Raw genomic sequence first — 13,837 nt, forward strand, 5'->3', positions numbered from 1 at the left:
AATTTGAGATATATGGTCAAACTCAATCATAAACATGATCAAATACTAATATTTGAGATATTTTGTGAAATTTTAATGCATGTTTTAGAAATTTAAATATTTTTTAAGTGAATTTGAAGTTTTTAATTTATTTATCAATTATTATATTAATAAAAATTTAATATATAATTTGTATATTAAATATAAAATTGAAAGTTATTTTTTTAGTTATCTATATTATAAAATTAATCAATGAAGTGTCGAATTAGGAGTAAAAAATAGAATAATAGAAATTTTATCGAGTTTTCGAGACAGCCCATCGGGTTTTCAGGCCTAGCCCTAACGGGTCACGGGTTAATCGGGTGCGGGCTAATCGGGTTTTAATTTTATCGAGCTAGAAATTTCCAGCCCTAACCCTATAAATTTGACGGGCTATTCGGGTCAACCCACGGCTTGCGGGCTACAATGACATCCCTAAACCCACCCCCTACTAGATCCATTCTGCTAGATGCCTTTGTCTTTTTGTTGTTTGTATTTTGGTACTAGAATCTCCTCTTCTCTGCTCTGCTCTGTTGCTCAACCAACTAACATGCCAATCACTTTACTCATTCTCTTCATTCTCTCGAATCATTCTTTTCTCACCACCGCCGATGGGAACTCGCCCCCGCCCCTGCCTATGCCTAGGACGGCTGCGTTGAAGCCGGGGATCGCGGCAGCGCTGGGAATACTCACCACTATTTTCTCAATTACATTCTTGCTACTTCTGTATGTGAGGCATTGCAAAGGGAGCAGCTACGCCAATGCCTCCCGAGGCGGCCCGGCATCGACGAGGGATTCCGGGATCAATAGGAAGGTCATCGAATCCCTGCCCATTTTCCGCTTCTCGTCGCTGCGGGGCCACAAGGACGGCCTCGAATGCGCCGTGTGCCTGAACAAGTTCGAGGCGGAGGAGGTGCTGCGCCTTCTCCCCAAGTGCAAGCACGCATTCCACGTCGAGTGCGTCGATACCTGGCTCGACGCCCACTCCACGTGCCCCCTCTGCCGCTACCGCGTCGACCCGGAGGACGTCCTGCTCCACACCCCTCTGCCCACGCCGCGCACCAGCGCCACCGCCCCACCCCCCAGGGTATCCGGGCGGCACTCCTCCGCGGGAGAGAGGGGCGCCGCTGCCGACAATGATCTCCTCCGGGGGCGGGGTTCCCTCGACAGCTGGAATTCCCGCCGGAAAAAAACTGGTAATTCCGGCTGGAAGGGCAGGAAAGACAGTCAGCTGCCGGTGCAGGGAGACCGGCATCGGCTAGAGCACCGGATCATAATATCTGGCGGCAGGGAGGAGGAGGAGGCTGAGAGGCTGCGGCGGTGGAGCGACGCGCAGGCCACGGAGTCGCTGTACCTGAAATCGGAGATGCTGCTGGAAGGGGAGAGTGGCAGCGGCGTAATAAATGGGAGAAGTCTGTCGGAAATAACAGGGATGAGTAGGTACAGGGGCAATAATGGAGGGAAGGGGAAAGAGGAGGAGAGAGAGAGGGTTGTAAAGAAGTGGTTGGCCTGGATTTCACAGTCCCAACACCCAGCTGTACAATCTCCTCCTTCTTTACCCATTTAATACTCTGTTTTTCATACACATTCATATCTCCCATGTATTGCATTTCCATGCACACAAACATTATCCATTTCACATTATTAGTTAGGTACCCTGTCACTCTTTTATACCTGTACTATAAATATCAATATTTTACACACTAAATTTTGGTATGTAATCAAACAAACCACAATGCACCAGTATCATCATTTACCTTGGGCGTCAAAAGGCTTCAAAATCTTGCTTTTTAATACATCTGTCAACACACTCAGCCACAATTTTATTGCAACTTGGAATTTCGATGCACACACGCACATAAAAAATTAGTAAACAAATCATTCTTTACAATTAGAGTAAAATACAGTGTTGGAGACATCAAATCCCATGAAAGAGAGATTAGATGAGAAAAGTCACTCTCAAGCAGCCTGTTGCATTTGGTGCGTTGGCTATCATCTGACAAACCATCTGTTCAAATCATTAGCATGAAAAAACAACGACACACGCTGTGACTTAGAGGAAAGAGAGGGATAGAAAACAAGAAAAAATGTTGTTTATCTTTAGACCATACTTAATATATACTCAAATATGATAATGAAAAATTAATCCTTTTGATCTCCCCCATGGACTTCCACGGTATATCCACACAAAAGATGAAATAGATTGCTGTCTACATACACACTATATCTGCACATATGTTATATTAATAGTACAGAGGCGCCCAACAGCGAAGCAGCAAAGCCATTAACATACAATCCCGCCAAATATGCACACTCCTCAACATTACCCAAAATGCCAACAATGTGAAAGCACTCTCTGGTTAGTGAGATAGTTCAGTGGTCCAGCCAAGGTTTATTGCAGCCTCACTTTTTGTCTGTTGTTACGCCAACAACAACATTGCTTACCTGCACATTTTACTTTATTCTCATAGTGGTTTTGGATCCAAGAGTTAAACATGATAAAAACAATAGCCAAACGATGGATGTACCAGTTTCCCGCTCTTGTCAACGGACATAGGATTTTCCACAACAACAGTTTGGCTCTGGGGATTGGGTAATGGCTGCATTGAACCATAATTAGAAAAACTAAGATAAGACGGAAACGAAATCAACTTTTAAAAAATACCATCATAATTAATTTTCACTAGTTAACCATGCCTAACCACTCAGGTTCTAGGAAGACATGATCAAATATCAGGACTAACCGCTGAACCAGAAGGCATCGGTGCTGGAGAGGCAGGTCCAACTGGCCTATGCATGGGAAGTGGGACCCTAACATTTCCCATCTGCCAACATGAATCAATGAGATAATAGCACAACAAAGGACTGACGCTAAGTGGTCTATCGATAAGACCCCCAATGAATGCTTAAATATATGAATAGCTGCATTGGGTGGTTCTGTGTATAACTAGAACAAGGATAATAATAGAAGAGGTGACTTTCAATAAATATATAACCATGCCAGTATACTTACATTAACATTCGTGATATATTGACAAACAGCACATTTGATAGATGGAGCACCATAAGGATACATGAGTGTTGTATGACAGTTTCCGCAGTTGATGTGAGCGATATTAGGTGCTAACCAAAAGACGGTCAAAACTCAAACAAATATAGATATGAAAATGCATATTCAAGGCTCAAGAAGATGTGAAATTAGGCTTGGGAATGTTAAAATTGTAACATTATCATGTACTGCTGTTACTAAAATGTTAAATAATGCATTCTGACAATGTTCTCCATAATTTTCTTTCCTGCTTATGGGACCCCAGGTTTGTTTAAAACTTTGAAAGCAATGTAATTTTAGCAGTGCATACACACTAAAAACACACGCTCCTGATGAATACCCTAAGATACAATTCCAAGGCCATACATATACTCTAACTAGGTTATAAATAAATGAAGACATAGAAAAGATAAGCTACCAAGATAAATCATACTCTTTTCTTTTTGTTGGGGGTGTTTGTGGTTTCCTGATAATGGGTAACTAGGTTGAAAGAAAGAAGAAAAATATCATATTTACTAAATACTCAATAACCTCTTGATCAGCAAGTATAAAAAAAGTAACATGCATTCAAAAACAATAACTTTCTCATAGCAAGTACCACAAAGATACTGACCTAAAACCTGACAACTATCATTTGAACATATTTGTTTTACCTGGTGCTAGGTTTACTGTGTGGCAGCAAGAACATCTCACACTGGTAGCACCCCGAGTATACATCAATAATGTACGGCAGCCTCCACATATCAGTTGGGCCATTTCCATTCCTGAGTATGAGGTAGATGAGTAGCAAAAATCCCAAACGATATCCAAATTTGCATATACAACATTGTAAAGTTCATCACGGCCAAGCATCTTAGTTATTTGCTACAACAGGAATCATGAAACCATCATCGAATCACCAGAATAGTATTATAGTAACCACATACTGAAATTGAATTCTAAGAATCGTGGAGTTTCCTAAAACAAATATGGATACACAAACTAGAAATTGGATCATAGACAGGTCTTATAATGATCAAACATCAAACATATGGTTTAGAAAAATACAATGTTCGCAGCAAGGAATTGAAGTCTCATATAGAAGCACCAATATGAAACTCAGCCTTTTATGAAATCCTAAACAAAGTTATACTGAAAGTGTAAAATCTAAGCTACGCTGGGCACTTAAGTTCATCTGAAAAGGAACAGGTCAATAAGACACTTCAAATCAACAAAAGCCAATCCCACAAAAAAAGAGTAGCAGCCAGATCAGATATTTTGTTGAATATTTTAACATGCATGATGAGTATTTTTGTTACATAAGAACCAGCAAAGGCAACTGCAATTCCATCTTGATCATTGCCTTGCCTTTGAGTAAGGTCAACCAAAGTGGTAAAGAAAACATCATCATTCCAATATAATTGTTTAGATGTTATCATTTTTTTTTTGCATCTAACTTTACACTTGTGGTAAAGAAAACATCATTATTCCAATATAATTGTTTAGATGTTCTCATTTTTATTTGCATCTATCTTTACACTTGAAATAGTGGAGACCACATCCCGCACCGCATAACTAATCGTTAAATGCTCAAATAAGGTTCTTTCCATAACAAGGAAAGAGGAGCTCCAATATGAAGACATCAAGTTTCAACCAAATGAACGAAAAAGTTGAAATATTCTACATAACTTTTGAAGGGAAAAGAAGACCTGGCCAGGTTTCGAGGCAAGGTAAAAGAAGCACATACTCCATGTATCACAAGATGATAAAATCTTGATAACTAGAAAACTAGTATGAACTAAAGGTTATTCGTTGCAGCTGTATGCCACATATATGGCATTGCATACTCTCTCTTGCTGAATGTATGGTTTCTGTAATCTAAAACAAACCATATTCTCCGTAATATGTACTACAGTAATGATCCAATAGCACATTCCAGTTGTAACATCCTCAATAGTCAATGGCTAAAATCATTTTCCATTTATATGCTTGGACAAAAATGAGACTCAAGACCACAATTCGTAAAAATGAAGAGAAGCATTATCGTATTAATGAAAATCTTGGGCCAATTACAAATTAGTTCATGATTAGGTTGTTCAATTATCATACCCATTTACTCAACCCAAACACACACATACACAAGCACAAACAACAGAATTGGATACTAAATTGGAAATCCAGAAATAACCTTGAGGAGGGATGGTGGTGACGGAATTACATAACGCGCAACACACATTGGTGGCCCCACTCGGGTACATGAGAAGACTCCGGCACCCGCTGCAAACTACCTGGCTCTGCATTCCTCTTCTCTTGTCATCGGAAAAATGTGAAATCAGAAGCATGAAAACTTACTCAGAAAAATAAAAATTCCAAAAACAAACAAAGGTAGGTAACACTCACCAGCAAAACGGTAGAGAGCAAAATCACGTCGACAAATTGAAGGCGATGGATTCACAATTCATCGGCTATGGGTGAATTAAGGCAAAGTAGGGTAGGAATTGGGATAATCCGAAGGGAATTGGAATCCAATCGGAAGTTTAACAAGGAGATGGCGACTCTGTTGACATTTTTTTACTTTCCAACTTTTTCTTAATGGCATTCAGATGGTCCCTTTCATAATTTGTTGGAATAATCAATATAAACATTTTTTTAATGGAGTGTAATACAAAGTTTAGAGCATCCACACAATGGGCATAGATGTCCTGACGGATACCAAAAAACACCTCCTGTCACGTCATAAGGACATCCCACTGCATTGTCACGGCATAAGAACATCCAACTGCATAATAGCGGACATCTTCAAGGACATCCCGGCGGACATCCACAATAATAAAAATTCACAGAATTAAAATTTCGACAAGAATACGGATGGAGAAAGTGCAATAATAATTTCATTAAATAAAAAAAAATTAAAAAAGTACAATTCAACAAAAAAATAAAAATTAAACAAATTACATTATAAAAATATCAACGTGCACCCCTCCGCGTCCATAGCTCTTCAATTATATCATTCTGGAGTCGAATAAGGGCTTCTTGTTGGCGCATGTCGGCAAAATGCATGGACCCGATCGGTGTCTCCATGAGGTATCCCCATACATACATTGGCGGTGACCACGCCGTGGCTTGGACCGGCAGCATCAACATCATCATTGGCACAATCAGTCAGTGTTGAACCTTCATTTTCAACAATCATGTTGTGCATGATAATACATGATTACATGACATCAGCGATGCAGTCAATATACCACAGCCGTGTTGGACCCTTCACTGCCGCCCATCGAGCCTGTAGCACACCAAATGTCCGCTCCACATCCTTGCACGATGCCTCCTGACGTTGCGCAAAGTAGATCTTCTTTTCTTCTACTGGGCATCTGATCGTCTTCACAAAGACGGACCACATAGGGTAAATCCCATCAGCCAAATAGTAGCCCATATTGTGCTGGTTGCCGTTGGCAACGAAACTGATGGTCGGACCAATGCCCATGCACTGCTCGTTGAAAAGGGGCGACAACTGGAGGGATGTCGTTGTTCGACCAGGCTACTCCGAAATACGCATGCCAAATCCATAGCCGGTAGTCAGCTACGGCTTCGAGGATCATCGTGGGATTCTTGCCTTTGAAGTCGGTCGTGTACACCCCTTTCTAGGTGGCGGGCAATTCTTCCATTCCCAATGCATACAATCTATGCTGCCCAACATTCCCGGAAACCCGTGCTGATGCCCGTGCATATCCATCAGAGCTTGGCAGTCTTCGGGGGTAGGCTTCCGAAGATACATATCCCCGAATATCTCAATAACACCCTCACAAAAATACTTTAGACAATCGCGGGCAGTCATCCCGCCGATGTGGAGGTACTCGTCGAACATGTCGGCCTCGCCTCTGTATGCTAGCTGCCTGATTGCGGCAGTGCACTTCTGTATGGGCGTGTGATCGGGTTTACCAACTGCATCCTCCCTAAACCTGAAATACGCGTATCGACGCTCTAAAGCGCTCACGATACTCATAAATAGCGGACGATGCATCCTAAAACGTCGCCGGAATAAGTTATCCCCAAACCGCGGCTCCGAAGCGAAGTAGTCCTCATACAACCGACGGTGTGCAGCGAGGTGGTCCCAGGGTAGTACAGTTCGGCGATGGATGGGGCGAGGTACCTGCTGCTGCTGCTGTAAGGCCGCTTGTATCAGGCGATTTATCTCCCGGGACGTATAGGCTCGCACCTCTTCGTTAATCTGCCGGCGTACGTCATCAGCATCCCCACCACTACCACCCGCACCACTACCACTACCACCACCACTAGCCATTTTGGATATACTGATAGCAACGTAGAGAGAGAATAGAAACTCGTTAATACAAGTTATGCGAATGAAATGAAGTTCGCCTTCCCTTTCCCTTTTCTCTTTCGATGATTTACTCCCCATCGGACAACTCTAGAACATTCTTTATTCTTCTTATACTAATTCTTTCTCCACTGAACGTACCAAACAATACTGCATAAAATCTTATGCCGAATGATAAATACTTCACTCTTAGAGTGTGGCGATGGTAGTACGAGTTGATAAAATGTGAAGTCTATTTATCAAAAAATAATAAAAATATGTGACATTTAATAGTGAATATCCTAAATAAAAAAGTGATAAACATAATAAGAGACAAAATAAGTAAGTACTCGCTAGTTGTTGTATAGAAATAGTGAACTAAATGAAATACTCATCCGTTCCCTAGAAATAGGGTGACACCAGTTTTAATAAGAAATTGTTAAATTATAAAAGAAATATAAAAAAGAAGTGATTAAAGTATTGTTAATAGAAAGTAACACTCCGATGAGTTGTTGTGCTGCTAAAATGAAAGTGAAATAATATTGTGTGACGTACCAAGAGATAAGAAATACTGCTATTTTTGGAGATGGAGAAAGTATTTATGTAATAATTTGAACGAATGTGTTGCATACTTAGCCCATTTTATGTAATTATAACAAGTAAGAGAGTAAATGCAGAGAAAGAAGATTAAGTTCAGTCCCATAAACTGAGTCAAGAAAGAAAGCATATAGTTCTATCTACAATGTCTTGGCATTGATAATTACGTATCCTATTACATTTTATACAGATTCTTCCTTAAAATATCTATCATAGAATATTCTTAGATGCTTTTGTATTAAGTTTGTTCTCTAATGAACTCTTCTTAAATGAGCATATGAGTAGAATTAGAATAGAAAATAGATTGTTATTTATTACTTCAATCAAATGTTCATAAAGAGTTAAAGACACACGCCTACAATTATAAATATTATTATTGAGTACAAATCGGTGAAAAATGAAAATATAACAGTAAGAATCATAACTATTAACTAAGGTTTGAAAATATGTAAAATAACCCCACCGACCGCACAATGTTTGTCGATGGTTCACTTTGGAGGTCGGTGGAAAATCACCGTTGCTAGTGCAGACTGATGTATACGTTTTCTTTTTCCCAAGGAGTATAAATCAAAGCTGGCTGAGATTGAAATACCGTTTTTTAAAAGAGAAACTCTTTTTTTGGTTCATCCCAAAAATATAAAATTTTGTTATTTAAAAAAAATCTTTTATAAGGTGAGACTCATCTTTCACTGACACATTTTTTTTCTATCTCTCTTACTTTCTTAATTTTGCGTTAAAACACATGCCGTTTCAAAAGTTTTTATTTTTAGGGGACGAATGGAGTAATATTTATTATTTAGCCTCTAAATAATGAGATTTACCCTTTTAGATTTCTGAAAAGTTATTAATTCACATTTTAAATTCTTCCCAACAAATGCAAGAATACTTGATTGGCCATCAAATCCACTAAATTGTTTACTAGATTATTTTTAATTTATTAATTAAAATGAATTCCTTTTTATGGATTTGATTTTAGCAATACAATAATTGTATATGGAGTATTATTTTATGTCTTTTAACTCTTACTTGGGAGTAATACTTAGGGTGTCCACAATAGTGGAACAGTCACACCACAACCACAAAAAAAAAACTTGTCTGTCTAGTAATCACAACCATGTCTCAGCTAGGGGTGGGTAGGTACGGTATACCTTACCGAAACCACCATACCGTATACCTTACCGTAAATTCGGTATCTGAAAAAATCATACCTTTACCTTATCAAAATTTTCGGTATACCGAACTTCGGTATACCTTATTTCCGGTATGACCAATTTCCATACCGATGCCATACCTCATTTTCGATACACTGTACCAAAGTTCGGTATACCGTACGTTTGCGGTATACCATACTTTCAACATCAATGAAAATAAATAGTTTGAGTTTTTAGAATATTATTTATATTTTATAATTAAAAATATATATATAATATGTTTTATTCATAATTATACTTATATTTCACAATAAAATTTATTATTTAAAAATATATAAAATATATTTTATATATAATTATATTTATATTTTATGGTATATACCTTAATTTACGGTATATACCGAATTTCGGTATAAAGCGGTATACCGCGGTATATGAAAATTCATACTGTTACCTTACCGAAATCTTTCGGTATACCAGAAATTCGGTATTTTCGATATTTTTTCGGTATGATAAGGCCGGTAGGTATTTCGATATGTTTCCCCAGCCCTAGTCTCAGCCACATAAAACTTGTCCAGTCATGCCACAACTATACCTCAGCCACGCCTCACATTTTTTTAATTGTTGGTATATTTTAATTGGACTAGAACAAAATTAATTGGACAAAAATTATTAGAAATAAAAAACATAATTCATTCATAAATAATTAGTCAATGAGAATTACAAACGTAAGTAATCATAATGTGCTCGCTCTCCCCTATGTGCCCATGTCTCTTCAACCATATCGGCCTGGAGCTGGAGATGTTCTCTTTCCTTGCGTATATCAAGGAAAACTCAGAGCAAGTCTTTATCAGTACGCGGTACACCCATCTGTAGGGGGCGATGGCAACACCATGACTTGGTCCAGCATCATCGTCCGCTGTCCAACGCTCCACAGATATACCTTCATCATCTACTATCATGTTATGCTATATGATACATTCATACATGATATCAACGACATCATCTTCGTGTCAAACTCGTGTCGAGCACTGTATAATGCCCCATCGCGCTTGGAGCACACCAAAGGCTCGCTCAACATCCTTCCTCGCACCCTCTTGCCGTTGCGCGAACCAAGATTTCTTCCGACAAACTGGATGTCTACATACTATACCCTAGCCCCTAAGCTTATTAAACCCTTAGGGGAAACAAGAAACGTGTGTCAAACATCATAACATGATACATCTTATTCGTATGCATTGCAGTTCACATATTGTGCATTATATACTTAATAACATCCATTACTCGTGACAATTTGGTGAATTATTCGTATCGTTTTATAATTTGTTATTAATGCGTACGTACTATACCCTAGCCCCTAAGCTTATTAAACCCTTAGGGGAAACAAGAAACGTGTGTCAAACATCATAACACAGCACATCTTGTTCGTATGCATTGCAGTTCACAAATTGTGCATTATATAGTCAATTATATCCATTACTCGTTACCATGTGAAGATTACATACGTGTCTACGTACTATACCCTAGCCCCTAAGCTTATTAAACCCTTAGGGGAAACAAGAAACGTGTGTCCAAACATCATAACATGGTACATCTTATTCGTATGCATTGCAGTTAACATATTGTGCATTATATAGTCAATTATATGCATTACTCGTGACCATGTGGTGCATTATTCGTAGCGGTTTCCAGCCATTATTAGATTACTATTGTACCCTCATAATGCACAAAATAGGACAAATAATGCAACACGGGATTAATTACCCAATGTTGATCTTGACCATCCATTTCTCTAATCTAATGGCTGATATTAAGAAGGAAAAAGGAAGAAATATAGGAAAGGAAATGAATACATCACTATATATATATATATATATATATATATATATATATATAGGGTAGTGATCTATGGCAAACACCTCTTAACCAAATAACTAGAGAACAAATAATAGCCACAAGATCAAAAAAATCAAGGGCTAGTATTAATACATGTAATTTTCGAATTTAAGGAGAAATTAGTTCCATCAATCACAAATTTACTCCACAATAACAAGGCGGGGGTATAATGGTCATTGCATAGCCAAAATTCTTCTTCGTTAACCGCTCCGAATCCTCTTAGGGTTGACTGCTTTTCTATCACCAAAACTGGTCTGCGATTTCAAAATCGGAATCGGGCGCGGCAGAGTCGTTTTGAAGGAAGAAAGAGATCTCCCGCCGCCTGTGTTGATCGGAGATTGCAGGGCGTTTGAAGGGCGGCGGCATGGTGGTTGCAGAAAGTTTTACAGAAGAAAATTAGGTTGATCCTCTCCCTCTGCACATTTGATTATGCACTCTGTTGAAATCAGTCGATGATAGCTTGAGAAGCAACATAGTGGTAGTGTTTGTATGGTTAAAACAAGTTTGTTGATTAGTTTGTTATGAGAGCTGGAGCTGATCCCATGTGATGAGTCACTACTAATAATAGCAGTAGACTAATAAGTGTTGCATTCAAGGATAAGACAATTGCACGTCGTTGGTGCACTCAGCTAGAGTTTTTTTATATTTTATTCACAGAGAGAAGACGACCTACTCATTTTGTGGAAGAACTCGAAATGAAGAAGAAATTTGGAGCTGATGTTAGTAACCAAGTAGGATAGCTGGTTAATTGTTGTTGTTATAAAAATGTTAGTCACTAGTTAATTTATTGAATTTAATATCTTTCTAGAAAGTGTGCTATTTTTTCAATCTTAATTTAATTCTACGTATATCTTTAATTACTCTAATGATGTGATTTTTTGCTATTTTATTAATAACAGTGAAGTAAAATCATTTTAATAGTGATGTGTTTTGTAAATAAGAGTAAAGTAAAATTATGCTATGAGTGACGTGTTTTGTAAACAAGAGTGAAGTAAAATCACGCCAAGAGTGATGTGTTTTGTAAACAAGAGTGAAGTAAAATCATGCCAAGAGTGATGTATTTTGTAAACAAGAGTGAAGTAAAATCACACCAAGAGTGATGTGTTTTGTAAACAAGAGTGAAGTAAAATCATGCCAAGAGTGATGTATTTTGTAAACAAGAGTGAAGTAAAATCACGCCAAGAATGATGTGTTTTGTAAACAAGAGTGAAGTAAAATCATGCAAAGAGTGATGTGTTACAAGAGTGAAGTAAAATCATGCTAAGAGTGATGTGTTTTGTGAACAAGAGTGAAGTAAAATCATGCTAAGAGTGATGTGTTTTGTGAACAAGAGTGAAGTAAAATCATAATAAGAGTGATGTGTTTTGTGAAAAAGAGTGAAGTAAAATCATAATAAGAGTGATGTGTTTTGTAAATCATAGAATATGAACTTGGTTAAATATGAAGAGAATGACATGCAGACATTAATCAACTAATCAATAATTAAGCAAATGTTTTTCCACCACGTCACCACACGACTTAAATCTTGCTTGGGAATATATATAAAATATCATATTTTAAATTATGCTGGTTGTATATAAATAATATATTATGAGACACGAGTCCACCACACGTGTCTATACAACTCGGTCACGACCAATAATTTATACTACTAGCTAGTAGTACTGTATATATTTATATATTTGTCGAAAGAGGGAGAGTTTGGAGATTCTAAAGTTCGCCACCATCTTCCTCATCTTCCTCGTCATCATCGCCTGCATCATCTACCTCACAATCTTCAAACTCAAGGACCCCTCCCTCACCGTCAACGCCGTCACTCTCCCCGCATTCTCCCTTTACCTTCTCCCAGTACGCCACCGTCGTCAGTGCGTCAGTGCGCGGTGTTGGTAGGGTGGAGGCGGATGATGAGTTCGGCGGCGGAGCCTACATCGTCGCCGCCTTCATCGGTGAAGAACAGCGAGTCGCAGGAGGAGAAGGCCGAGAAAGGTGGCGTTGTGGTTTCGAGCTATTGGGGAATTTCTAGATCTAAGATTACGAGGGAGATTTGGAAGGAGATTTGAAAATCTGGAAGGAAATGAAACGTGATTTTGAATTTGTAATTTCCAAAAATACCCTTAGCCTATTTTAAATTATTAAAATAAATAATATTTGTTCCATTAAGATGTGTGGCTGAGATTTGTTCTCTAGTTATACACTTAAGATTAGTTATATCTTGATCACTAACCTCTATATATATATATATATATATATATATATATATATTAAGTGGGGATAATAGAAAAAGAATATGGTACAATGAATTGGTTAGCTAGACTAATAACTATATATATACGTAAGTGTAAATAAATAAAATAATGATACATATAAAAACTAAGAAAATGCTAGTTAGATAATTGTTTATTTTAGTATTGTTTATTATTTAATTATTATTAGTAAGCATTGGTTTGGATGCAACGTGTCAAGTTCTTAAACTATAACTTGTTTTCTCAATTTTAAAAATGCATCCTAAGTTGCTTAAATGCAATATAATAGATAATTATAGAAGTAAGTCGGCAAATTTGTTGCTAGTTCTTATATATATGAGTTTGGCATTAACAAAAAAGGGAAAAAGAAAAAGAAAAAGAAAAAGAAAAAGCAAAGAGAAACAACGAGAGCCTTTAAGCTATCTAAATTAAAGAGGTAGAATATGAATTGTGTAAATTTTCGCCCATCCCAATCTTCAATTTTTCATATTTTCTTTAATTTCTAATTACTTGATATATAAATGATATTTTTATCTAGATTTATGTATGAATGCAACTCTAAGGTTTTGAAGGGAGTATATGTTATGTG

At 37.8% G+C, this 13,837-nt stretch overlaps 2 protein-coding genes across 3 annotated transcripts; one reads left to right on the forward strand and one right to left on the reverse strand.

The window, feature by feature from the left end:
- Positions 1 to 252: 252 nt before the first annotated feature.
- LOC121795773 (RING-H2 finger protein ATL43-like) lies at positions 253 to 1,799 on the forward strand. Its single transcript, XM_042194371.1, has one exon. It carries the CDS (start codon positions 488 to 490, stop codon positions 1,583 to 1,585), a length of 1,098 nt encoding a protein of 365 aa, XP_042050305.1. The 5' UTR covers positions 253 to 487; the 3' UTR covers positions 1,586 to 1,799.
- Positions 1,800 to 2,106: 307 nt separating this feature from the next.
- LOC121795774 (protein LSD1-like) lies at positions 2,107 to 5,650 on the reverse strand. Of its 2 annotated transcripts, none has more exons than XM_042194373.1 (7): positions 5,447 to 5,650; positions 5,235 to 5,350; positions 3,721 to 3,831; positions 3,032 to 3,141; positions 2,763 to 2,843; positions 2,547 to 2,618; positions 2,107 to 2,463 (listed from the first exon to the last, which is right to left on the reverse strand). In XM_042194373.1, the coding sequence occupies exons 2-7, from the start codon at positions 5,344 to 5,346 to the stop codon at positions 2,422 to 2,424; spliced, it is 528 nt and encodes a 175-aa protein (XP_042050307.1). In that variant the 5' UTR covers positions 5,347 to 5,350; positions 5,447 to 5,650; the 3' UTR covers positions 2,107 to 2,421. The 2 variants fall into 2 exon arrangements, with proteins under 2 accessions (XP_042050307.1, XP_042050306.1); XM_042194372.1 differs by having other exon boundaries at positions 5,235 to 5,355.
- Between the last annotated feature and the right edge of the window lie 8,187 nt (positions 5,651 to 13,837).

This window comes from Salvia splendens, chromosome 3, assembly GCF_004379255.2.
Source record: "Salvia splendens isolate huo1 chromosome 3, SspV2, whole genome shotgun sequence".
Taxonomy (NCBI): Eukaryota; Viridiplantae; Streptophyta; class Magnoliopsida; order Lamiales; family Lamiaceae; genus Salvia; species Salvia splendens.